At 47.3% G+C, this 27,870-nt stretch overlaps 1 protein-coding gene across 7 annotated transcripts; it reads left to right on the forward strand.

Moving 5' to 3' along the window:
- On the forward strand, positions 1-27,860 carry LOC108027911 (protein trachealess). Of its 7 annotated transcripts, none has more exons than XM_050885898.1 (13): positions 1-269; positions 669-975; positions 8,950-8,982; positions 9,147-9,194; positions 19,255-19,490; positions 21,733-21,800; positions 22,016-22,325; positions 22,645-22,766; positions 23,082-23,168; positions 23,820-24,013; positions 24,077-24,183; positions 24,380-24,527; positions 24,591-27,860. In XM_050885898.1, exons 2-13 carry the CDS (start codon positions 701-703, stop codon positions 25,978-25,980), a joined length of 3,018 nt encoding a protein of 1,005 aa, XP_050741855.1. In that variant the 5' UTR covers positions 1-269; positions 669-700; the 3' UTR covers positions 25,981-27,860. The 7 variants fall into 7 exon arrangements, with proteins under 7 accessions (XP_050741855.1, XP_050741856.1, XP_050741857.1 ...); XM_050885899.1 differs by having other exon boundaries at positions 22,016-22,307; XM_050885900.1 differs by lacking the exon at positions 23,082-23,168 and having other exon boundaries at positions 2-269.
- Positions 27,861-27,870: the final 10 nt, after the last annotated feature.

Raw genomic sequence — 27,870 nt, forward strand, 5'->3', positions numbered from 1 at the left:
TTCTCGGCTGCCGTCGGTTCTTCTTGCGTAGGGACAGGGTTGATTTGGAGGGGCTGAGCCGCGCCACCTCCCGAAAACTGCCCCCAAAACAGCCATGCGCGTTAACGGTAAATAATGGCCGCCATCTTGGCCCAAACGGAATGTGCAAATACGTCTATATAATCCCCAAGTGCTTGTGTCTCTGTGAGAGTGCGTGTGACCACATCAAATCAAAGATAAATAGCCGAAAAGCTGAAAAGCTATCGCCGGAGATAAATATTCGCATTAGGGTGGGTCGAGTTCATGTACGAAAGATTGAGGGATCAATCGTAGGGTCGGAGTGAAAGCTACTGTCGAAATTGATCTTAAATAAAGTCACATTTCTTTTGCAAAATATTTTATATATAATTATAAATTCAATGAATTATACAAACACATAAACCTACTCTAAAACATTAACAAAACCCATAAATTTAACAATATGTACTGAATATTAAGTAGTTAAATTTGTTCAATTTAGTTTGGTTACTGATATTTTATTAATTTGATTACTACAAATTATTGTCCATTATGATCCTTATATTTCGAATACTTTTTTGGTGACTAAATCTTGGAAAATTACTATACAGAAGCTTTCCCTTCCTCCCTCCGATTACGAATTGGACCCACCCTAATATTCCCGCATATAGTTGAGTATATAGATACAGAGGAACCCCTACGAATGGAGCATCACGGCAGTGGGTTCGTGGCTTCGCCATGGGCCGCCGTCCTGGGCCACCACTCGATGGCCTCCGATGCCGGGTTCGCCGCTGCGGCTGCTGCGGCGCATGTCCAGAACCACTCGATGCACCATCCCATCCACTCCCATCACCACCACCACTCGCATTCGCATCCGCACCCACATCCGCACTCGCATCCGCATCACCATCCGCACCTGGGCGCCGCCGGGGGCATGCCGATGGATCTGCATGTGCCGCAGGGATTCCCCTACTACAGGTAAATAAAACGAAGCGCTGCACCAAGGTCTCCCTCCCTCCCGTTCGCACCCCATTGGTGTCTCTTTCGCTGGAGTTTGCATGCAAATTTCTGGGGGCGTTGCCGATGCCGGAAAAGTGTCCACCTGGTATCCAATGGGCTGAGACAGTTGAAGGAACTGCCCACTAAAGTATGGAAATTAATCCATTTATCGCGACCTTTTTGGGGTGGATGTTGAGTGTTCTGGGGGATTGTTCTTCCATAAAGTAATAAACGGCTTGACAAATTTATGAATTTTTCTTTGAATTTGAATTGCAAAAAATTAATTCTCAATTCATATAAAATGTTATGTAATTACCTTTCAAAATTTAATGCTTAAACTTGAGTTAATAAGATCCCTAAGTAACAAAAAACACTGAACGACCCGCTTTTGACCCCAACATGTCTGACACCTTACCTCCTCCCATCTGTCACAAAGAAACCCACCCAAAAGTGCCTTTCGCTGCCAAAAATCAGTACTAAATGGGCGAAAAATTAAAATTACCCGGCAAAGAAGGGCAGAAGGCGAAAGGGGGCACTGCAGAGGTGCCAACATCGATGAAACTCATAATTAAACTAATTGAATTTACGTGACAATAACACTTTCGACACTCACCCAACCAGGCAGCAAAAGCGAACGATGAACGCCTCACGAAGTCGGGCGATTGTCACGAGATAAGTTGGGCAGCTTCCCTCCTCTTTCACTTTTCCCACTCCCAGCACTGGGGGTTTCCTTCGCTGGCCTCCTCCGTAATGCATGGTTATTTTCAATATCGAAAAATGAAATCGGCATCAAAGAACATTTCGCCGCAATAGCCATAATGCCGAAGTGGTAATCCGGGCTCGGTCTGCCGTCGAGACCTCTTTTGGACATTCCCACAACAATATTGCAATGGCGATGTAATTCATGAACTCTGATTGGTGGCCACGGCAAAAGAGTGGAGGTTGCAGTTAAGATTGAGTCCCAAGGAGTCCGAGGTGCGGGCACAGCAGCGCTGACTACCAGTGGCTGAGGGCTTTCGGTTTTGGGATGGCTAGAGATGGACAGCAGTGACTGGGCACTCGCATCCGATACATTTCAGCCGGTCCTTTGATCAAATATTTTACTGGTGCCATCAAATAATGAAAACAGAGCTTAGGCATGCCAGTCCTTGTATTTGGAGTCGTGAGTCACTTCCCTGACTATCGCTCACCCACGGACGCACATCTCTAGCGTCTACATGGGCCCTCCTATTCCGGACCTACACTTCAACTGCGACTCCAACTCCGAACTCCCAGCTGCCAGCTCCCTGCCCCGACTCCGCCACTCCAACTGCTCGGCTCACACAATCAGCGTCTATCAGCATTTTTCAATTATATCGGAATAGCGTTATCCGTAGCTGGATCGCGTCAGAACGCATAATTACTATAATCACCTGAGTTATTACCTTGGCGAATATTGACGAAGACGCGAAGAGAGGGCCGCGAAGTAATATTAAAAGCGACAGCCACGGGGAGGGAAAAGGGTGGACTACAGAAATCTAAACTGTGATTGTTGCCCCTTTCATCCTGCGATGGGTTTTGCCTGATGACGCTGCCTCAATTTCATTTTGGTCTTTTCCCATTATTTTCATTTTATTTTTCGCTTTTTTACTTTTTGCTCATACTTCAATTCGTTAAAGTTGCATTACACTGCGCGAAACGGAGGGCCGCGGGAAAGGGGCCAGGCCAACCAAAAAAAGCAGTGAATCGAACAGAGTTTTGACCTAACTGGAAAATTGCTGGGACGTTTGTTTTTCATTACAGCCGACAACTTTGTTGTTACTTGGAGGGGGTTTTCCAGGGGGCTTGTGGCGCCTTTTGGGGCGGCGAGGGGCAGGAGAAAACCCAATGCGAGCCAGGAGCACGAACCGCATTTTCATTGCACAAAGCGATCTCCACACACAATTTTCCATGGTCAGCAAAGAGGATTCGAGCTCTTTGCGGTTTTCGAGGCCACGCTACAAGCCAGCCCCTTCGCCAGCGCCCCTGGCTGAGCCCCTCTATAAAGCCGAGACCCCATCCCAGACAACGGTAACGCCGCAAAATGTGCAGTGAAAAACCATCATTTCAACAATTTATATTTCGAACGTGATTGGTGGACTCGGCTGGCCAGCGAGCTCCCAAGAGGGGGATTTACGAGGGGCTCCGGCTGGTGTGGGGTTCCAGGGTTAGTAGCACTGCAAGACGGCCATTAAGAAATCGCTGTAAAGCATAAAGAGCAAAATGGAACCGAACCAAGAGCCAACAGCAACGAAAATAAGAGGCACAAAGCTCCGCGCGAGAAAACGAAATAAAATGCAGCAGATTATGATTGCGATTATGTTGGCTCCGTCCGCGGGATTTGGCGGGAACATGGTGGGGACGTGGCGGGACAGACATATAAACCCGATGATGGGAATGCACATATGAGAAACGGCGACCGACCAAGGCGGCAGAGCCAAGTGGCAACATCAGCAAATGGATTGGGAAACAAATGAAGAAAATGAGGAACCCAGCTGAAGTTGTGGAAAATGGAAGGACGGCTAGTTCCAATGAAACTTGGCAGGGAAGATTATACGCTCCTTTGATGGCCAAGATTCTTTACTACCATTATTTGCATTTGGATATAATAGGATAAAAATTTCAAATTATAAAGCAAATATTTCAAAGAAAAATGTATAAATATCTAGGTTAAAATAAATTCATTTAGCTTTTAAACATGTTCAACAACGAAATCCTTTCCCCTACCACACCTCAGTTTAATCAACATGCGATCTTATCACAGCATCTTACAAAGAAAGACCGCAGATTTCAGTTCATCACTATTTTCCATCAGAATTGGAGCCGATCGCGCCAATAAAGAGAAGAAAATCCCGATGCGGTCCGGCGATTCGCGAAGGTGTTGCCCAGGCCCCACCCAAAAAGCATTACGGGCTACACTTGTTCGGTGGTTCGGTGGTTCAGTGGTTCGGAGGTATGAGGGTTCCCAGGCGGCATCCTTCGTTCTTCTGCTGCCGGCCAACGTCACATTCAATTAAATTATGCAAATGAGGCGCAACACTTGAGCAGGACGAACGCTTCGAACAGAAATTGACTTTCTGTCGGTGGTTTCTGCCCCTCAGCAGCTCATCCCCTCCAATTTCTCTCAACACTCCACCCACTCGCGCCGCTGAGGATGCAACAGAAGCGGCAGCATCAAGTTGCAGGTTGGGCAAATTACAACGTTGCCCCAGGCTCCTCAAGTGGCCAAAGATGCAGCCAATGCACTGTCCAAAAATAGGCGAAGTAGCACAACAATGAATATATTATATCTCAATAATATTAAAAGGCTTAGATCTTACCCTATAATACAACATCTCATCAATTTACACATAACACAAGAATACATGTATACTTAAAGCTGCCTTCCCTAAGCCCCACATTCCAATTCCAAACCGCTGACCACTTTTCCCCGAGTGCACTCAAGTATTATCGGGTGTGGAAGGCTTTCCTCGGCGAGTTGATGAGCTTGATGTTCACACAGCCGGCAGGCATAAAGCTATTACCCATAAACCACACTGAGCACACCGAGCCGCGAAGGATGTCCTTGCTGCCGGCAAACTCAAAGTGAGCCAACAATTTCATCAACGCCAAGACGAGTCGCCGAGGTTCCTCTTCTGGTAGCGCGTAAAATTAATTGAAATTCATGCCGTGTTACAATAACAATCATTAAACGGCACACACTCGTGTGTGAGTAAGGGCCACCCCCCGAATCCGCAATAAAACGCCCTGCCTTCTTCGATATTCAGCGGCCTGCACACCCAGAGTGCAAAAGTACAAATCCCTGACTGGAATACCAAACGCTGGATTAGCACGATGATTAGTCTGCGATTCATAAATCGATGGGCTGCACATTGTACCGTCGACTATATGAACCCTTGGGGAGATAGTGGTTCTATTATAGCGATAGCAAGAAAGTCGGGGCCGCTGGTACTTGCAGTACTGGGCCCCGGGTATCGCCTCCTCTTCAGACCAAATTCCCTGTTGCCAGGCGATCAAATAATTGAGATAAAGGTTGCAAGGGACCAACCCGAAAGTTCTTCAATAACCATCAACAAAAATCAAGTTAAGGGAACCAGTTTGGTGGCAGATCGAATGAAAAGTACTCTACCAAATAATCTTAGCCAAAATAAACGAAATGGCCTAGAAGGCTGGAGGAAATCATGGTACTTAACAACATCTCCTGGTATTAATAACAATAAACAATGTATTGAAACCTGTTGGTACACTTAAATAAGCCCGAACAGTGACCCATCGCAAACCGTTCAAACCTCCCCAAGAATAAGAGTATTACTAAAAAGTTGAGGGCTGAGCCTTACGCTTCTCTTTTTGCAAAAACAAAAACTTTGCCAAACTTATAAATATGTATGAGAAGTTTTCGAAATTGTTGGAATCCCTGCCGACAACAATAACTACAGCAAGGTCGGTAAGAAGACAAGCTGGGATCGGTGCTGTCTTCGATCTGGCTGATGCCGATGATGATGATCAGCGGAGGGCAAAGAGTCCGAGTCGAAGTCGATCAGTTGAACAGCAGTTCGTCAGTGCGTCAGTCTGGACTTCGACTTCAAAAGGAGTCGGAAGGAGGAAGGAGGCTGGAGCCGAGGGTTCGGCAAAAGGCAATCATTGATCAGCGGAATTTAGAGCGAAAATTTGATATTAAGGCCAAGTGGAGGAACAGCAGAAAAAAGCCGCAGCAAAATTACGTTAAAGGAGAAGCAACAAAGTTGGGCCAGAAAAGGGAAAATAAACCCTCAATATTGTTGAAATAAAATTAAGCAGAAATAAACGCCCCACAAAGCGAGGGAGAAATTTTAAGAAGGCGGAATCAAAGGAAGGCAGTTTTAATCGCCAATTGCGAGTAACGATAACTCAAGCTCATAGATGCACACGTCAAAAAGTAATTTTTAATTTTGCTTTAAAGCAAAGGATATTTTTAAAGCTGACAAAACTTTGCTGGAGAATCTAGAGCACGCAATATTTTTGTACATTCTTCAAGTGCACCGAGCACTTTGCTTTTAATATAAATAATTGTCCATGGCTACCGCAAATCGGAAAACGGAGGAGAGTCCAATCCAATCCAGTCACTCGGCCGGGGCCAGGTCCACACTCCTCCATTACAGCGTGGTCTCTTTTGGGCACAATCAATAATGATAGATAGGCCACCGCGGGGAAGGACGAGGGGATCGCGTGTGCGATCAGTGTCCGACCACAAATCGCTTTGGGGCCTTTGACAGCATCATTCAAAAAGTAAATACGATCTGTCGCCGCTTTGGAGCGGAGCATGAAGGAGCTGGAAGCTGGGAGCTGGTGGCTGGTGGCTGGTGGCTGGTGGCTGGGATCCACAGATCCGCAGTGGAGCGGCTTTTGTAAAGATCGTGATGAAATTCGCCAATCGAACAGCAGGAAGCGAGCGGAGGCAATTCGGCGGTGACGGTGGGAAAATCCGCTTCATATGGCTGAGCAGGGCAGGTGACAGGAAGGGGTCTGTCCGCCAATTTTTCGGGTGAAATTATGAATTCCGTATCACTACCGAGCTAATATTTAGGTTCCAGTGTATCAAAGGTAACCACTTAAAAAGGGGCCTTTTTAGATTATCATCTGGTATCATCAGATCTGTGTAGACCTGCAATCTATTCGCGTGGACAACCTTACGAATCGCTTTTTAAGTATGTTCAAACATCGCAAGCCAGATTGGAAGTCTTCGTGGGCTAGTAAAATGTACAGATTACACACCTTATTATTATGAAATATGTTCCGTAATTATGGCCAAAGGGGTGAGGGATGGGCTGGCCGGGGGACAACCTCTTAATAGACGGTTTGGTCAGCCCTTATGTAATTTCCACTGCCCAGTTGGGCAGCAGGGCAAGCGAAGGGAAAAGAGGGCCACAAGAAGCGAACCCTAGACCTCCTTATATTGACAGTCCTGGCGACAACGACGTCTGAACTTGGGGCACCTTGAAGGGGAAAAGTCGAGGGGAAGGCCCTGTCGAGACTCCGTCTTTCGCCCGGCCACTGGCTCTGGCTCTGGCTCCTGTCTTCCTCATGCCAATTTATTTATGGTGCGGTACAAGTTTTTACGCACTCAAGTGCTCTGAGACTAATTGGGCACGAAACGCAATCAAAGTGACGACGACAACGATGTATTGGGCCGATCCCTCCCGCTCCGCTCCCTGCTCCTTGCTGCTGCTCCTGGGGAACCGGGTGACACTCACTGGAATCGATGGATGGCAGACCAGCAGGCCGCTCGATCGATCGATGGATGGATGCCAGGACGGACAAAGTCCCCAGAAAACCAAACACTCAGACAAATTAAAAAGGCCTTGCAGAACATTTTCCACATGATTTCAACCGTTTTTGTTAATTAAGTTAAAAATATACAACAAAATTTACAAAACTGTTAGGCTTGGTAGTGCTGAATTTTCGGAGCGTTAAGACTGATAGCCAGCTTAGCCAACAGCACTTTACAGTTTTTGGGATACTATATAAAATTTAGACTAGAGAGATTCAGAACACTTATGTATTATCAAAATTCCCGAGCTGGGACTACGTTTTTTTAAGTGACTCAGCGATCGATTCGATCACTTGAACTTTATATCTCGGCTGATGAGGCTTTGATTTGTGGCCCTCAGCCGGGGATCTGCAGAACCGGAGTCCGGCCAAATAGTTGGCCTATGTTCTACACAATTATCTGTTATTATCGAGCTTTATTCTGCTCTTTTTTCATTGCCCAGCAATGTTGACATCTCATTGCTGGAGGAGCCTTTTATGCCAACACTTAAAAATAGCAGCCACAGGAGATGTTCGCCGGAGACGAAACCCCTCCTCGAAGCCCCTTTCTTCGTTCCCTTGGAGAATTCCTTGGCATTCCCCCGTGATCGTTGAGGGAGAACACGTGTCTCTCAGTGGGTTGATGGGTTGCCGGCCTGGAGGGGAGTGGGAGTTGCGCCTTGGCGCAAGGACACAGAAGATGGCATTGTTTGACAAGAGCTGCGGACAGGCGGTAGAAAGAAGCTAATGGGTTAAGGGGAAAACAAGACCCCATATAAAATAGTTGGGTTAGCTATACAATCTGGGATACTAATAATGGCAAATATAACCCAATGATAATCATTTGAAGGTTTGAGTATTATTGCGACTTTCAAGCTTCCCTCTGCTTTCATTCATCAGTATCGTCCAGCGGTTACTATCACTTCCTCTCTCGACTCCTCCCAAATGGCTTGACCTGCGACTGGTGAACTCAATCAAAGCGAAATTAAGGGAAACCGGGAGAAAATCCGCGAAGCAAATTACAATTTTGATAATTGCCATGACTGCGACTCGAAATCATCTCTCCACTCCCCTTCGCCGGCGCTCGACCTGAACGGATTCGATCGATCGATGGATCGAACAGCAGCAAACTGCCGAAAAAGCGCCGATCGAAGGGTCGCAAATTTTGGGGAAGCACTGCGACGGAAGGGTATGCTTTTTGGGGGCAATGATTTACGACCGCAGGAGGTTCGAACTTCGGAGAGAACGAAATGGAAGTGGAGAGCGAGTCGCGGGACAAATCAATAAATTTTAGATCGGTGCTTGCACTTGATTATAAAGTGGAAGCCAGCACATAATGTCCAGTTGTTGTATAATTTGGCCAGATTGCGGGTTCTTTATGGGCCGATTTTGCGATTCCACTTCCTGTTGACCTTGAGTCTGCTAGCTCCCATTTTAAGAGCTCTAACTTATATCTATACAAAATAAGAAATCCAAATCCAGTTCCAAGCGAATTTTCAAGCCCTTTCGATTGCCCAATCAAATTGCATTTAAGTTTTATCCCTATGTTCTGTACAGTTCTTGCACTCTACATCCCGCTAACCGTAGACCTTACAACATATTTGTACCTCTGAGATCCCCGCTAATTCTACGATCCCATCTCCATTGCAGATACCGCGAGGACGCACTGTGCTGGGGCGACAGGTGAGCGCAGCCAACAAGTGAGCCGAGACATTTATCGGCTAATTTAATTTATTTAGAAAATGCCACAGCTTTTTCCCGCCGTAACAGCTTCACGCTAATCGAATTCAACAGCCCGACTTAAATGTGCTTTTTGCTTTCTTTTGCTTCGGCCCCTCTTCTTGCAGAAAGTCCATGGAGGAGATCGGTGCGGCCCAGTCCTCGGTGAATGCGCGGTAAGTGTTAATGTTACCGTAAATGATTCAGTTCCCCCGACCGGCGATCGGAGATCGCAGATCGAAGATCCCAGCCCCTTTCCTTCCCTGCCCATCCTAACCATCCTGACCATCCTCAGCGCCACTTGGCGGCGGCGGCGACTGCGCATCGCATTTGTTAGCATAAAATTATTGAATGCCAGAGCAGTCGTCTTTGTTGTCGTCGCTGTCTGCATCTCGGGGTCCCTGCTCCCCTCCATCTGGGCTGGATCTGGACATCGCTAGATGTTCAGAAGTCGGCGCGACAGACGTCAAAGGCGCATCTATGAGATACCGGGGATCCGCGGCTTACAGCAGAAACCGTTGGCAGCTTTCAGGGTATCCTAATGCCGGGTGGTTGTCGCTGATAAAGCGTTGGATTGGTTCTAATGGAGCCAGTAGGATCACAAGGAAATCCCTATAAAATAATTGCATCCCGGAAATCCTAATCATATTGCCAAATTAATCGTGAAAAACCCGGGCCTTGGGAGCTTCACCTCTCTTAGATATCCCAGACATCCCACAAGGCTTAACCACTCTTGACTCAGTTCACCTGGCCTAATCTAGTGTAAAGGTAGTTCGGCTCGATCCGCCGGAGATTCCACTTGATGTGCGCTGTCTGCTCCGCGCTGACTTGTTGTCTTGTTCTCGTTTTGTTATGACATTTTACATTTTTAATGGGAATTCTCACATAAAAAGTACAAATATCGGACTAATTGGATTTATCTCGAGGCTGTCGCGCGTTGTCACACTCTTTTTCTTGGCCTGCCGGAAGATCTGAGGCAGAGAGCTCCGCACAGATCGAGGAATACGGGGGCTCGAGGAGTTCTAGACGAGTTTCTAGTTCTCAGAGCCCGCGGACCCGGGGCTGCAGACTCTGGACTCTGGGACCGAGTCTTGTAGCAATTAGCAGTAACCCAGCAGTGGCCGAGAGTCCCAATTCGTTCCCCAATCCGATTCCAATGAATCGATCAACTGGAAACACAGAGATAACAACACTCGGCACAACAATGCTGCAATGAGGTAAAGTTGCATTGCTCAAATTGATTTCTGCAATTAATTGAACAACGCAAATGACAAACTGACAAAAACACAAGGCACAAAACAAAAGTGAGGCACATGAAAAGCCCGTAGCGAATTCCTCTCTCTTCAGACCCGTCTTCCAGCCCCCAAAGCCCCCTGCCCTGGCTTTAGCCAACCTCGAGACATGCGAGGAATGTACTTTGGCTCCCGAACACGCTTTCAGCTCGCGAGCAGAAAAGCTGGGGATGCGGCTGAGGAATTGGTTGGAGGACACATCTTCGGAGGGTATTCAGGGGTGTATTGGACTATTGAGATTCGACAGCGAGTCATAGTAAGGGTAAAAGCACTCACCAATTGTCAGCTCCAGTCGAATGACTTTCCAACTTGTCAATTATATTGTTTTACTATAGCGCTCAGCAGAAGGACCTGGAAGAACATTAAATATAACAATAAAGCCTTTGTTGTACAATACCATTTGTGGTTCATTAATCCCCCAATCTCCCAAAGGTTTACTAACCGACGATTTCCGTTTGGCTTTGTCCTGAGGAAAACCTTATTCGAATCCTTTTTCCGCACTCCCGTTTTGTTTTTCACGGTCATGCTTGCCAACTGAAGTTGTTTTTTAAGAGTTTTTTTCCTGATCTGATACATTGGTCGGCATTGTTTATTTCTCCACATCTCGACACAGTTTCGTAAGGTGCAAGAATATTAATTAATAATTCCGATCACAACTGATCACTTTTGAGTCGCCGCGGCCTGGCCTTCTTCCGCAGACTTGCGAATTATTTAGTTGAATACCAGAAAAGTGAACGACAAGCTGCAAAAGCAAAAGGAAAACCGGAGTTAAATGGGAATGTGAGAGGGGTATAGTTTCTTTTAGACTTTTCCTTTAGATTTTTTCGTTACTGAGATAATTTATCTGCTTTTACGGAAAGTTTATAGCACACGAGCGATTAACAGCTTAGACATGGAATTACTTTAAACTATTAATCGTGAAAGAAGTTTATTATCCAATATCCAAATACGTTTAAAGTATAAGCAAACGACTTAGAACTAAAGGTTAAGCATTTTGAAGTTTCATCCTCTGAAAAGAAGAAAGTGAGAAAGTGGAACCGAACAACTGCAGTTTGTACTGGACCGAAAAGTTATTACCCAGACTCCACTGGAGATCAAATTGGGGCGCAGGGGCTCGGGATCTCAAGAGAACATTTCATCGGAAGCACGCACAGTGCGATAAAGATCACGCTCCCGAACTGCACTACTCCGATTTCATTCGCATCCGACCCCCTCTCGGTCCGATGTTTTATTGCTTAATTGCTGGTCTCTCTTGTGGTTTTTCAATTACAAACTCCGCCTATTGTTTTATTTTTGTCACTGCCTTCGCTGTGTTTGTGTTGTGTAACACAATCGGGAAACAGTTAGGCCATAAAAAACTCTCTCAGATCTGACAATAAGATAATGCATTTCTCCGGCTACTCCTTTTTGGACGGCCTGCAGCATCAGTGACTTAAAACACTTCACGAATTTTGATATGATACCTTACTAGGTATCTTGACTTTCGATTTTTTTGTATATTAAAGCGGGCTGTCCACGACATTTCCATGAAATATTTTCTCCGGGTGTAACAATGATTCCTCTGGAAATCATTTTGTCCAGCTATTTTATCACCGCACGTCAGTTTTATGGGGGCTCGGCCTGCCTCCTGAAGGAAAAATGGTGACAGATCGGCGATCGCGGTTAGTTTATTGCTTCCTCCCGGCTCCTTTCCCACTCATTTCTCGCTTATCTTATCGCCCGATCACTTGTTCATCGATCGTTTTCAAGGCGCCTGTGAATGGTTTTTGGTTCTCATTTTTGTGTTGGCTGTTTTCGCATTTATTGTGTTTATTTCGATTTGGACTTCTTTCGGCCATCACGTTCCTATTTGAAATGGACGCCTCGTGTGTCCGAGTAAACGTGATGAATGCATCCACTTGCCAACTTTGCCTTCCGCTAACCCTGCACCCCCTATTGGCATCTCTTTGCCTAATATGTTTCCTGTTACCAATTCGGTTCTTGTGGCCTTGGGGGTTTTTTCTACAGTGTTCTGTCATAAGTGATAGTTCAGTTGTTATTATAATATTCACTACCTAGTAGTCGTTCTATACTTTACGTCCAAAAATCGAATCATCCAAAGTTCATCCAGCAAAGTTTAAAATGTAGCGCGTTTCAATTTCTAGTTCGACCCATTAAGAGTAATAGATGTCGAGGTTATTACTGCAGCGTTCCTGAGACGTGATATGTGGAAGAGCAGGCCAGACGTGAGCCAGACACTTGAGCTTAGTTCTGCCCCCGCTGGCCGTGGCAGTCTTTCATTCATAAAAGCGAATTTCAGCTCCTGACTGGAATACAAGTGTTTTCGAAAACCAAAGCAGAAAACGCAACTGAAACCGAAACCGAAATGAAAATTCATGTCCATGTTCCAGCGACGCCCGCAACACGCAACACGCACACGCACCTCAAAATGGCGAGGGGGTGGTAGTGGAGGTGCCTAATGGAGGGGCTGGAGGAGGGGTTGCGGCGCCACCACACGCATCGCTGCACGTCCGTGGCCATTGTCCTCGGGCGACTGGAGCCACACGCCGTCCACTCGCCATCCACACGCAGTCCACAGTGCACACACTCGAAGAAATCGAACAAACACATTGTGAGGCTTAGAAAGCAATACCAAAGGTCGGTAAGAGCTTTTACCGATAGTTAGGTTACGCCAAGAAGCTTAGAAAATGATACTTTGTAAATAACTCCCATTCATTTTGATCATATTTCGAAAACGTTTTAAGGACTGACCCCGAATAAATAATTTACTTGGGGTCTCCTAGAAAGAGAATCAGGAATTTTCGCAATGTCCCCAGTTTTTTCTCAGTGTTCACGCACTGCCGATTTCCGACCTACAAAAGGAAGGTTCTGCCACTTGCCCCCGGACAATTTCAATGCCTGCCTGCCCACGATGATGATGGCCACGAAGCTGATGATGGCCACGATGTCTGCCCGGTGTCTGGACGTGAACGTGAATGTGGACGTGGACATGGCCGCAGACCCCGTAGACCCCTTAACCCCTGAAGCCCCACATCCTGCCATTCATTCCGGAAGCGCGAACGCTTTCCACGTTCGATTTTTATGGCGAGCGCTGAATTCGAGTTCCTCATTCATTGTCTACTCCCTCGACCACCTCCGCTCCTCCTCATCCCGGACCTCTGGACCTGGACGCCTGGACGCCTGGACACCCCTTAACCCGCCGGCGCCTGACCCAAGCACTTGGCACGTTTCCTTTTTAAAATTCACAATTGCCGCCGCCGTAATTGTGGGAGAATTCGCCACGCCAACTTGTCTCCTCGCCATCGCACTCACTCTCTCCCAAGAAATCGATCACGTTTCGGTTTCTACACATGTTCCAGTTACGTTACGCTTACGTAATGTTTGTACTACTCCCGGGGGACGCGGGGTCTTGAAAATTGCCTGTGGTTAAGGCCAAGAAACCCACTTTGCTCTAGTTTTGGGCGAAAGCAGCGGAAATTAGTGATGGGATTTAGGGTTAAAGAGTTTCCCTAACCAATAGATATTGATAATTATTATTTGTTTCTAGATCAGGCTTAGAACGATATGAGAAAAAATAATATGTGGTCAAGTATATAAAGAAAAACCAAGTAAAGCCAGCGAAGGTTTAGCGTTGGATTAGATTCCTGGAACCCTAAAATACTTAAAAACTAACCAATACTATTATTTATCGACATCATTTATGTATTTGAAATATATTTGGGAGCCCATTTCACGATTTCAATCAATCCAAACTATCCTTTTCCGTCAGTTTTCAGTGCTGGCAGCTAAGCGGTGACCCCCACCTTGAGCGTTCAACCTTCCTTCCGTGGAAATTAAGAGGATGTTGCCTTTCTCCGTGGGGTTTTAATGGGGGTGTGGACTTCGCGGGGGAGTACTGTACAAATAGGCACATAAAAGAGACAGCTTCTGTCTGTGCGAGCCCGGAATAACAAATCGACCCCCTCCCCCTGGACGGACTACCTGTCTCCCCACCGTCGCACACCGTATCCTGCTGGGCCCCGGTTCAAGGGTTCGGGTCATTCCGCAGGATATATAGATGGATATAGCCGTCCGTAGGCTTCGGCTTCGCCGCTTTTCATTGGCATTTCGGTCACATACACAAACACACATAAAAAGGCGAGGCAAGCACCCACGCTTCGCGCGAGTGCGAGCGAGAGCACCGCGAATTCCCAAATGTGTAAAGAAGTAAACTAATTGCTGCGCGTGCTGCTCTCCCTTTCTCTTTCTGACCCTCTCTCGCTCTATCTCCTTGCTCTGCCAACAAGTACATAAAGTACATATACATGGGCCGATGATGCGAGCGAGCGAGATGGCGTTAAACCCGTTTCCGCACGTACATCGCGCCATCCCTCTCTGGCCGCTCTCGCTGTCCCGCTCGCCCCTTACTCCATTTTTTCAGAAAATTGCGCATACGCGACGTTGCCGCCTTCTCCTCGTCCTCATTTGGTATGCGCACTATGTCGATTCCGATTCGACGCCGCGTCACGTCCCGCCCATTTGCACGCACACACACCCGCCCCTCTGTGTGTGTTCGGGAGTGTGTGTGTGCCCGCCGGAGTGTGTGTGCGGAGAGCGTGAGCCTGCTTAAAATGCTACTGGCGCTGCTCGCACATGACTCTGCCGGCCGTCAGGTGCTGCTCACCCACACAGGCACACAGGCACTCAGGCACTGAGTACACGCACACGCCCTGGAGCGGTAGGGTGACTCGAAGTGGATGGTGGAAAATCAGTGGGTGGATGGGAGTAGCTTGACTTCCATGAAACCCTCAAAGCGGGGATATATTTTGAGTTAGTTAGTGTGTGTATCGGTTCTTTTTGACTTTTTTATTTACTGAGATGTTTTTTTTAACAGTTAAAATAGCTTTATTTTTTTGAAAATGTTTTGAAAATTAATAGTAGTATATTGACTACTTTTTAAGAAAGCATTTACTCTTAATACATAGTTTTAAGGAAAGATTCCCTGACAACCCTACAAAGACAAAAGAGTTATCCTTAGTTTAGGGTCACCCTCATGCCCGCTGGCTCTTGGCGCCGCTGCTTCGTTTTTGCTTCCAGAGTCACCCCCAAAATTGCGTCTTCCCTCTCGCTCGCCAGCGGGCTAGCCCTCTCTCGCTCGCTCTCCGCCGCCGACTCATTGTTGTTGGGCCGCTCTCTTCGCCTTTTTGCCCTGCTTTGGTTTTGTTCGGTGACGCGAACGTGACTCTGGATTATTCTGCACGTACTCGTCGCCAGCGACGGACGTACCGCATACCGTACTCCGTGCTCTCAGTGCTCGACACTCGCTGCCCGACACTCCGTAGGCGTACTCCGCATTCCGTATTCCGTAGCCAGCGTCATCAGCTGCAGTTTCACGTACGCAGCCCGGCCGTGCAAGAGTGTCCGTACGTCCGTGAGGCATCTCTCCCGCTCTCTCGCTCGCCCCTTCAGGAAGGCAGTGCGTGTCCGTAATTGGCAGGTCTCACTCCGTAGAAAGTATAGCGCAGAACGCAGAAAACCGAACGTTACCCGTACCAGTAACCCGGAGACGTGCCAAGTGCCGGAGATAAATTAACCGGACGCGGACGCGCCTCATTTGAATGCCAATCGATTGACGGCTAGTTGCCGATCCGATCCGTAGTGCGTGACCCGTACCTCCTTCGCGGGACAGCCGAGTGGCAGGATAGCTGAAGACACGTAGCACACGTGCGTGTGTGATTGTGCCTCTGTGACGCGGTCAACAAAAGGATGCGGCCTTCAAAGCGAGTGCCACGCCCCCTCGAATCCGTGCCCCAAGAGTCCCAGTGCAACAACAAGTGATAGAGTGCAATAAGAGAAAGAAAGTAGTTGAAAACTCCGTGATACAAGTCAGGCATTGGAACAGAAAGCGCCGAGTCCCCGATTCCCGAAAATGTTGCCATACCAGGCAGCCGTGGCCATGGACTACGCCGGGTACCAGAGGCAGCCCACGCCGGGTCACCCCGGAGGCCACATGGCCACCATGGGCTCCCTGGGCATGCCGGCGGTGCCCTTCACCCACAGCTGGATGGTGCCCACGCAGGACCTGTGCGCCATGCCGCCCTACAACAAGATGCCCGGACACCAGCAGCCTCCGGGACCCGGAATGCACGCCCAGCAACAGCCCCTCGAACCCGGGTTAGTAGTTACCACCAGAGAGTCAGGAAGCGCGCCTGCACCCGCCGTTCCATGGTCACAATTGGTGGGCATCTGTCAGGATATTTTAATCTGGAGTACTATTTTAATTTTGTCTGTATCTTGGGTTTCCCAAGACCGTTTTTACCGATTTCTTGCCGTTCTTCCACCGATTCAATATTTTAATTCGAATGTTGAAAGAATTAAAATGTGTCAGAGCATCACCAAGTGACATTCGAGGTGAATATTTCGCCAAAGACATTCTCGCCAAAGTCACTCATATTTAAAAATATTCATTTTGGATATCTGGGATATCTCTTCAAAACTTTAAGACTTTTTCATGTTAGATTTCTAAGTAAAGTGAAATATTTTTTATCATTTTAAAAACAATTCCACTTTTCAAAAATAGGGTAGATAATATTCTTGATTGAAAGGCCCGCAAAATCAATGGTAACATTTTTCAATATTACTATCTAATGTTAGTAACTCTTCATCGACTGACCCTCCGTAGGTCACTCGCAAAGCCCGTGCAAGCCGAAACCGAAGACCCTGCCTTTAGTGTACGTTTTGTGGGCTCTTACATTTATTTTAATGCGCTCATCACAGGCTTGAAGCTCCGTTTTGTGTAGCTTTATTTGAGCCGCGCGCGGCTTCTGGCTCTCGAAGGCAAGCCGCGACTTTGTCTTGGGTTTTAGCCCGAATCTGAATCTCAGAGCCCCCGTCTTCGGCTGCGACTTGGAGATTCGTATCTCCGCCGAAAGCGTCGTCGTCTCGGCCATAAAAATATTTTTGATAATTAAAAAGAAACCCCGACTCGCCGTTTGCCACGGGCCAAGCCAGTTTTCCCGTCAGCCACTTGCTCTTTGTTTAAACATCCAAGGAAAAGAACAGCGCACATCAACGATTTTAATTAGCTGTGTTGAAATACGTTTAGAGAGATGTCAGTACCTGCGATACATGCCGTAAATGCTTTCCTAATAAAATCGTCTGCCTGGTTCAAAAAACCCATATGAGGGAAACTGAAACCGCCCCACAGAAAAATTCAATTTTGGGATAGAAAAAACATTAATCTTGGCCTCGTCAATATCGAAATGCCATTCAAATGAGGCACTGAGGGGTGATGATGTGTCGGGACTCGGAGGTGTTGCCTTGACAAATGATGTGCGGTCTCGAATCTAATTTCGCACGAAATTCGCCACTGTCTAGCGGGCGAACAAATTGCCTGTCATTAGCAAAAATTGCCGAAAACGGGCCAATTACTGCCCCGCCAAGGTTGAGCTTTCAAAGTCATCCCCTGAGTATTTGTTTCATTTCCTCAAAGAAATGTTAGTGTGAGGATATACGTTCTTATAAACTTGTAATACTATAAAACCTTTACGGAAATCTTAATCTAAGAAGGATGCATCCTTCTTGGCTGTGTGAAGTTGTGGCCATCTCGGTCCCAATCGAAAAGCCTTTGGGACACTCTTTTCACTTGATTGGCCTGGTTGTGCAAATATTTTTATAGAGCCCAGATGCAATTCGATTAGCGGCTTAATGCGGGAATTAAGGGATCCGAAGAATGTAAGCGGCTTACTGCGGTCACACAGGGAGGGAGAAAGTCATCCAGTTTTCTTGTCTTCCTTTGTTTATCCCAAGGTTCGCACAACACAGCGAACACAGGGATAAAGGATAAGAAGTGTGGCCCAGGGTCCTTTGTGAGGGTAAAAAGAGCCCCGAGTCCCGTTGCTGCTTTATCAGGCCTTTCACTCTCTTCAAGCATTTCTTTGAGATACAGCCAGGGCCCAGCGGGAATGTCCTTGGGCTGTCATTATGTAATCGCAGTTCGGGGAAAACCAAGAAAGAATTATTACAACAGTTTTTCCAATAAGAATTGCTATCTAGGAGGATTTGTTGGTTCTCCTTAACAATACAAATAAATGCAATTCGCATTTCAAATTCGTTTTGGTAAATATTTTGTATTATCTTATGACGTGTGACATGTTCAGCAACTTTTGAACGACCCTGGCGAACCGGTATGCCCTCCTTGGGCCGTGTAGCGCACAATGATTTCACTGCAGGTCAAAACAGCACTGCCAACATTAACAGGCAACAACAAAGAAGTTGTCAACAAACCTAAATTATGGCGGCTTGAAGCCAAGTTTTCTGACGAAGATGCTCTGAGAGATGGCCGCCTGCAGATAGCGGAACCGCAGAAGATGAGCAGATCCGTATCCACAAAGCCCCGACCCGAAAGCAGACAGACTCTACGGATCCGAGCGAGAAGCGGCCGTCTTTAAAGAGCGTTTGCTGCAAGTTTAGCGAGGAAAAGTTGCATTTGGGGGAAATAAGAAAACAAAAGCCAGATGAGATCGGCTGGGAGGCGGCATTTTCACAGGGATTCGAAAATGTGCAGGGAAAAAATAATGAAAACATCAGGAAGGCATCAAAGCCTTGCAGGGAAAACTCTCACGCACTCTGGGCTTTGGGAAATCTTGCAACAAATGGGCTGCCATTTGTCCAGGCCCAAACTGTCTGGCCAACTATTGTCCTATTCGAAGACCCACTCCCAACCGAAACCTTTTCCCGCTGAAAGGCTGACAAATGTGGGGCAATTAGTTTGGCCTGACACCATTCCATCACAAAGCCGTGGGCTGGCCAAACAAATGGCCGAAAACGCGGTGCTGACAGGTGTAAAGAGTCGTCTTTGGGACCGATCTTCTAGCCATTCGTCAGTGTCTACTTATGTAAACTGATTGATACGCGTCTTTCTTACTATTGGGCAAATATCTCATGGTGACACCTCTCTTTACAGCATCCTGGAACTGCGCAAGGAGAAGTCGAGGGACGCGGCGAGATCGCGACGCGGGAAGGAGAACTACGAGTTCTACGAGCTGGCCAAGATGCTCCCACTGCCGGCAGCCATCACCAGCCAGCTGGACAAGGCCTCCATCATAAGACTGACCATCAGCTACCTGAAGCTGAGGGACTTCTCCGGACACGGCGATCCGCCATGGACCAGGGAGGCCTCCAGCAGCAGTAAGCTCAAAAGTAAGTATAGTTTGAACAGTTTCTTAAGGGAACAATAGATATAATTTTTTGCTTTAAAGCTTTAAAGCAAATTAGTCACATTGTAAACCCGCCCTCTAGTAGTTCAACATATTTTCAAGAACAGTAAGCAGTGATTTCCATATCGAAGCCATTGGAAGCCAATCGATCACTTTAATGGGGCCTTCTGAAATTCCACAAACCGCCACAATGACACACGCCGGTTGCCCCTCGCCTTTGCCCGCAAAAGCGGAGACCAAAATGGTCGCGCATGCGCAGCAAATAAAAATAAATTGCGCTTAATAACGATTTTTTATGCAAATCCGGCAAAAGCCCAAAACAAAAATTTAAAAACAGTTGACAAAGTCAGCGAAAAATTGTTTCTTTTCGAGCTTGAGCTCGGAAAGACACCTTTTTAAGGTGCGTACGAGCATAGCTTCTGTCATAGACAGCCCCGGCAAAAAACAAAAAGTTTTGATTTCACTTAAGGCAACATTTGCTGCCCACTGCTCACGAAATGTAGGCAAATGAGTTTCCTGCTTTCGGTTTTAATTGCCGCTTCCTCCGTCTCTTTCTGGCCAACAACGATCGAAAATGGCCGACAGCATGGCCGACGTCTTGCATCAAATGCAAATGAGCACTTGGAGGTTTCCCTGAGCTTCGGTCACACTTCGAAACCAAAAGTGACCCTTACATGCTAAAATAGTTTTAGATTATCCCTTTAGACATGATTGATGGAGGACTTTCTTACGTTAAAGTCACAAAATCCAAACATTATTCTATTATTTACAAAATTTACCAAGCCATCGAAACCCTCAAAATCTTACATTGAAAGCAATGAACTGATATATTCGTGGGGCAAAGTTCCCACCACAGCTACAGAGTTCTTGTCAGCCACCATATATACCACTCCATATACCATCCGTACCTAGCCACCAAGCCATTCCTCAGCCAGCCACGTCATGCTCCGGCGACGTTGACAATGCATTGTCACGTCAAGTGAAAAAGGCATTCCACGACGACAGCCCACGACTTCTTTGCCAGGTCTCGGCTCAGACAGTATTCAAAAGCTGCCAACTGGCAACGGTTGAGTGCACTCAAAGAAAAATGAAGGGGATTAAGGAATATAACAGCAAAATTTGTATCTAAGTAATAGTTATTTATAAAAAAATATATAACATATTATTTACAATATATATATTTAAAAATTCATCAAGCCAAATCACTTTAAAAAGATAACATAATTTATAAAATAATTTACTTCCAATTCCTATTGAATGATAAATGGGTAAAAATAAATTAAATCCTCATTGAATAATATTTTGCCCCGCCAACTGGCAAAGTGGCAGAGCGAAATCGAAACGAAACGGGCCGAGCCAAAAGGCGAGGGCCATCAAAAAGCCAAAAAGGTAGTCAAGGCACTAAAAAATAATCCAAAATCAATGGGGCGTTATGTATGGAAGGCGCTGGAGTGGCCGTAACGCCTTCATCCATTCAATTGGATTATTATGCGAAACTAAACCCAGAAAAAGCAGTAGAGAGGCCGGGGAAGGAGCTGCGTGCTGCGGAGGATGAGGAGCAACAAGCTGCGGGGCAATAAAAAGCACTTCAATTTGACCCACAGCCTCGCAGAAAAGAAAAAAGCATTGGGCGGTGCTTCCCGGCTGGGTGGTACTGGAAGGTCATTAAGGGCCACAGGGTCTACCGCCAGCCACATATGGCCATGTCCGGGCGGAAGCGGAAAGTGTTTGCCAACTTAGCGCGTCGACCGCTGGGAAATCGCCGGGGATTTGAGGGGCAGGAATAAGGGGCGATTTGCACTTGTGCGAATTATGACTTGGCCGGTCGGTCGGTCGGTCGGTCGGTCGGTCAGTCGTCCATAATCGTAAAATTCTATAATTGAATTAAATAAATAAGCTTTGCCAGGGCCTCAGCTGGGAAAATATTGAATGCCCATGCCCGAACCCATATTTATGATGCCCTGCGGTTGTTGTTTTTGTCTCTTCGGGGGCAGGGGCCCATCACTTATGAGTTTGGTCAAGAGCAGGGAATGGAGTGACCAATGGCTCAGGGATCCCCCAAAATACACTTGTATTTATTTGTATAAATCGAAGGCCGCCTCAGAGTGATTAATTTAATGTAGAATTAAATATTAGTTTTACAATGACTGTGAGCATAGTAACATAAGCTATTTTGCATACTTTCCACTTTCTAACCCTTAACTTTCCCCTCCCTTTATCCGCAGGTGCCGCCATTCGTCGCAGTCCCGCTGTTGATCTGTTCGAACAACATCAGGGCACCCACATATTACAGGTGAGATATGGTCGATATGGTAGCAAACGAGACGGCAGTAGGCCCTAAAAAGAAAGACGGATAGCCCGCAGCCATCTTGTGCATATGATCAAATTTACACAGAAAGAAAATCGGCCAATTGCCTACTTCCTCGAGTTATACATTATCCCTTTCTTACGTACATAAAAAGAGCTCCCTTTAAATTAATATTGCAATACAAATTCCTTCTCCTTCAGTCCCTGGATGGCTTCGCCCTGGCTGTGGCGGCAGACGGACGCTTCCTGTACATCTCCGAGACGGTGTCCATCTACTTGGGCCTGTCGCAGGTGGAGATGACGGGCAGCAGCATCTTCGACTACATCCACCAGGCGGACCACTCCGAGATCGCCGAGCAACTGGGCCTGAGCCTCACAAGCGGCGGCGGAGGTGGGGGCGCCGGAAGTTCCAGCAGCGGAGGAGGCGGCGGAGCCGGAGTGGGCATGGCCTCACCCACCTCGGGAGCCTCCGACGATGGCAGCGGCACACACGGTACGAACAATCCCGACGGTGAGTCAAGTCCGAGTTGTCGATGGACCAGGTGCGGGAGTGAATCCCTGGTGCCAGGGGGGATCCGAATGGATGTTAGAAAGTGGTTTTATGATATGTCCCAGAAGTCTCTTGGAGGTGGAAGAAGCAATGGAAAAGCACAAAAATCCCTGGACTTTTGAAATCGTGAATTAAGGTGTCTCAAAGTATGCAACAGTATTTTGAATACTTCAATCTCTAGAGATATCCATGACATACCAAGAAATTCTCTGTGTCCGCCTACTAAAAAATTTGTATAAAGAATGAACCAATCTAATCAAAACTCTTTCCTACTCCACAGTTGCCGCCTCCATGACCCAAGCCTCGACAAGTGGCTACAAAGGCTACGATCGGAGCTTCTGCATCCGGATGAAGTCCACGTTGACGAAACGCGGGTGCCACTTCAAATCCTCAGGCTATCGGGTGAGTTTTCAGACCTTTTCGTTGCTGTCCACCAACAAACTTTCTTTGTTTTTATTCCACCTAAGTTCTGTAATGTTTTGTTATGTTGTTGCCCCGTAGACATATTTCTAACTGAATAGTTTTGGGGATTGTGATTTGTATGTTCTTATTTCCGTTTTATTTAATCTTTTCGTTGGCCCTAGGAGTTGTTTCTAATGTAAGCCTTTCGAGTAGCCGTAAGACTAACCCATAGAATCGTTTTCGGTTGTGTTGTGTAACCTGCAATACCTGCATTTTGTATTACGTATTACCATCCCATCCACTGCTTATCTACAGGCCAGCGATGCAACGAGCAATTGCAACAACGGTAACAATGCTAGTAACAATGCTAAAAACGTTAAGAATCCGGGCTCAAACTATTCGGTACGTATCAATTGAAATCAGTACGTTTGTATGCTAAAATGCAAGGCAAAATCAAAAACCTACTCAAAATTATTTACTGAGGAAATCGCTTTTTAAGTTTTTCTACAATTTCGGCCATAATTTTTGTGTTTGCTAAAAACAAAGAAAGGCAAAGCCACAGACTGATTTTAGATTGATCAGTATCGAATAACTGGTGCGGAAGCTGCTTCAATCATCCACCGATCAATGGCTCAATCAATCGATCGATCCACCATCCATCGCCGCATTCATCCCACGCTCCACAACATTCTTCAGTTTTGTTTACCATTTTTACACTCAAAAGCTATTGATTTAAATTTAAAATTTGTTTTTGCTGAGGGGTTCCACATAAATGAAGAAAATGTTTGATAGCAACATTTAATAACTACGCATTTTGATGGAACTTTCTTAGACACCAACCATACTTATGACGAACGTTATCGTCAAGAAAGAAATTCAATAAAAAATCTACTCAATATTTAGGGGAAATATTCCTTTAAAACACTTTTCTTTGAGCGTAAAAGGTTCCATATCCTAGCCCAAGATTTCCTACCTCCATCACCAAATAGAAAGACTTGGAGCAAGTAGGATCCCCGACTAACCAAGTTTTGGCTTTACTTGGAACCTTTGCAGGTGGTGCTGCTGCTGTGCAAGCTGCGACCCCAGTACACCTTCTCCCACAGCCGAAAATCGCAGCCCCCACTCCTCGGAATGGTTGCCCTGGCCATCGCATTGCCTCCGCCGTCGGTGCATGAGATTCGGCTGGAGTGCGACATGTTCGTGACCCGGGTGAACTTTGACCTGCGAGTGGCCCACTGCGAGCCAAGGTATGCCCTTGTCACTATCCTTCTAATCTGTTCTTAACTAATGAAGTGGCTTCCAAATCTTAGGGTATCCGATCTGCTAGACTACACGCCGGAGGACCTGGTAAACAAGAGCCTGTACTCACTGTGTCACGCCGAGGATGCCAATCGCCTGCGCAAGAGCCACTCAGATCGTAAGTATTTCCCTCATCAAATATCTGTAATGACAAGAAATGATACCATTTAAAAAACCAATGACAATATTTTATCCTTAAAATATGATCCAATTCGATATTAAAATCTAAGTATATTTCGGAACCCTAATTGGTTTACACTTCGTAAAACTAGTTCGAAGAGAGCAATTGTATAATTGTATCCTTCCCCTTGCAGTGATCGAGAAGGGTCAGGTGCTGACCGGCTACTACCGACTGATGAACAAGAGTGGGGGCTACACCTGGCTCCAGACCTGCGCCACCGTGGTCTGCAGCACCAAGAACGCCGACGAGCAGAACATTATCTGCGTGAACTATGTGATCAGGTGGGATTTAGATTAGGAAATCCCTAAGGTACAGCCCACTAACCAACAAACCTCTCCCCCTAGCAATCGGGAGAACGAGAACATGATCCTGGACTGCTGTCAACTGGAACCCAGCCCGGACAGCATAAAGCACGAGGAGGGTCTGGGCAACGACAAGAGCAGTGGGTCGCCAGGAGGAGACGCCAGTGGCGAAGGCAACTCGCACCTGAGTGCCGGCGACATGAAGCTCAACTCACCGAAAACAGATCCCGAGGGTCATTCGCATCGCGGCCGGGGACGCAGTGCAGCCGCCTCGCATGGCAGCAGCCTGAATAGCCTCACCATGATCAAGGACAGTCCCACACCGCTGGGCGTGGACATCGACACGGGGGTGCTGCCCACGACAGTGTCCACTCCGGTGCCAGCAGCCACGCCCAATGGCAGCAGCTCGGCTGGCGGAGTGCCGTCCACCAAGCGGAAGCGGAAAACCAAGGCCTCGCAGCAGGCCGAGGATCAGGGTCAGGATCAACAAGTGATTCCCGACCAGCCTCTGCCCAAACTGCCGGCCATGGAGCAGCGGGATCAGCAACCGCGCAGTCGCCTACCCTCGATTGTGGACGAGCAGCCCTCGTCGGCGGCGGATTCGGCGGTCAAGGATCTGGAGCAGGCCATGTCCAAGCACTTGCCCTCGCCGGCGGCGGTCGTATCGGTGGCTCCGTCCAACACGGACTTTAGCGCCGACTCCCTGCTGAAGCAGCAGCAACAGCAACAGCAGCAGCAGCTGGATCCCAACGAGAAGAGCAGCACCATTCAGTGGATAGGAGCGCCCTACCAGCAGCCACCGGCGCCCATGCCGGCCACCGCTCTCCTCCGGCAGCTGTACGCCAACCGCGAGAGCGTGATCCGAGCGACGGCCAGGCAAACGCCCACCGGAGTGGGACCCGGCGTCTTCTACGGCGACCAGCAGACGGGTCCGCTGCCCACGCCGCCGGGCAGCGAGTCCTCCTACGAGAACCAATACCTGCAGCTGCACTCCGCCACCTCCGGAGGACATCCCGGGGCCCAGAAGACCTCCGCCGATGCCTTCACCAACCTGGTGTCCACCTACGGGGGCTACCACAGCTCCATCGACTACCACAACGCCATGACCCCGCCCAGTTCAGTGTCGCCGAGGGACTCGAACCAGCCAGGGAAGTCGGCTCCAGTCTTGACCTCCAACGGAGGCTACGACTACGCACCCGATCCGCTCCGGGGGCAGTATGCCACTTCCGCCGGCGACGGTGTGCCCGCCACTCTGCCGCTGAAGCCCCAGGCATCCTATACGGCCACAATGCACCCCTCGGGCAGCACCACCACCGAGGGCGGGGTGACCTACAGCAACCTCGACCAGCCGCAGTACTTCGCTCCGCACTCGAGCTTCCACCTCTACCACAAGGGCAGCCCGGCCAGCGGCTGGTACTCCACGCCCTCCTAGGTGACAGACGACCAGGGGCAGGTTGCGCAGTCCTGTCAGAACCAGTACCACCACCATCATCACCAGGATGCATCTGCGGCACCCAGTGGGAGCCAGGCGGCGGGGGAGCGATGGGACTTTGTGGGGGCGCTGGGCAAGGTGGCCAGGATGTTCTTCAGCGCCAGGAAGGGGAATCCGGGATAGGGGGATGTGCCTCGAAGGACTGGAGGAAATAAAGAAGTAGCAGAGGGATTGGGATGGATGCTTACTTATTTTTCGTATTCTATTGATATTGATATTGTAAATCAAAAAATTCTCCCAGATCCCGAAAAGGGCGTCCCCGAAAGCAATCCTTAGGAGTTAGACTAGAGTTAGGCCAAACTAAAAGCGTTAAAGAAACATTCAATGTTGTTAAATAATTCTTAAGTCTGTAAATTATGAAACACACACTCCACACTCGGACACACTGAGACCCAATGAAATTATAGGCAAAATACTCAAGACGCAATTGATTTAAACAAAACTATGAGAACTAAAAAATGTAAGGCTAATCGTAATTAAAGTTAAAGATAAAGTAAGACTTGCATTGAGTGCCAAGGAGTAAGAGACCGAACAAAACGCGCTACAAGGAGAGCGAATCGAAAAGGAATCTCGGCTTGAACTAGACCCGCTCCCAACCCATTGTTATTAATTATTTAAATCAATTGTAGTTTTACCAGCACATTAACACGCATTACATAGGATAAGCTCCGTATGATATGTATACATTAACATATATATTTAAACATTTTTACAACATATCAAATGCTTCCTCCTGTAGTTTTAGGATACCTTTAAACGACACTCGCTCTAGGATATTCATTTCGATTCGATCCCCAGCAAGTCGACTCGATTATTACCTCTAAGAGCTTCTCTAACGTTCGTCTCCTTTCGTTTCCTCCCTATTGTATATTTAATAAATACATCTAATAAAGTCTAGTTACAAATAAACAGAATCAAATGCAAGAGCAAGAAAAAGAAAAGTGTAATTAAATTTTGTATAAACGCAAAGAAAGTTTCTCCCATTAAAGGCTTAAAATACCGAATATGATAACCCAAACTTGTTTTATTTTTAGTAGGAAAGAATTCACCATCATATCGAAGTAGTCTGTGGCCTAAACTTCAACGCAAATCGATACCCCTTACGAACAAGTACTAAATTCCGTCTGCTTGTACCAGGCCTTCAATTTTACTGATTTTTAACGATTTTCACAATTTTTACAAATCTTCCAAATTTTTCGGAAACACTTTGACCCGATGAGTCGCGAGAACGTGGTCCAGCTGCTCTATGGAACGGCGATTCTGACCACGGTCATAGTGGCTCCGTTGGTCACGCTGCAGACGCACCTGGAGCCAAGGAAGAGACCCACCGCAAGTTTCCTTTACCCGGATATCCTGGTCACCGCTATCGCGTCTCTGGTGCTGACCAGCTTGGCGATGTCGCCCTATTTGATGTTTCCGTCGCGCTCGCTGGCGACGCACCCGAAGAAAGTCTTCCTGGCAATGGTGCCCTGGGTACTGATCTGCTGCATCAAGTTCGCGCTCAACGTACAGTTGCAACTCAGGGCCATCTCCCACGTGAAGGAGGGGAGCAACTCGAACAGCTTGGTCTTCGCCCTGGGCGCCTACTGCGCCATCTTTGGCCTGGCCGTGGAGCAGATGCTTCACTGGAGCGTCATCTACCACCTTGTGACCGAGGGCGTCGACACGACCGTAACCAACTTCCGCTGGCCGAGGCGAAACGATTAACATGCCAGATCTTTTATCAATTTATGTTACGGTTATGGACTTTTTTGTATATTATTACTGCGAAGCTCCTGTGCCAGCTAATATATATACCAGTTCCATTATCACTTCTCAAATATCCCATAG

Source organism: Drosophila biarmipes, chromosome 3L (genome assembly GCF_025231255.1).
Source record: "Drosophila biarmipes strain raj3 chromosome 3L, RU_DBia_V1.1, whole genome shotgun sequence".
Taxonomy (NCBI): Eukaryota; Metazoa; Arthropoda; class Insecta; order Diptera; family Drosophilidae; genus Drosophila; species Drosophila biarmipes.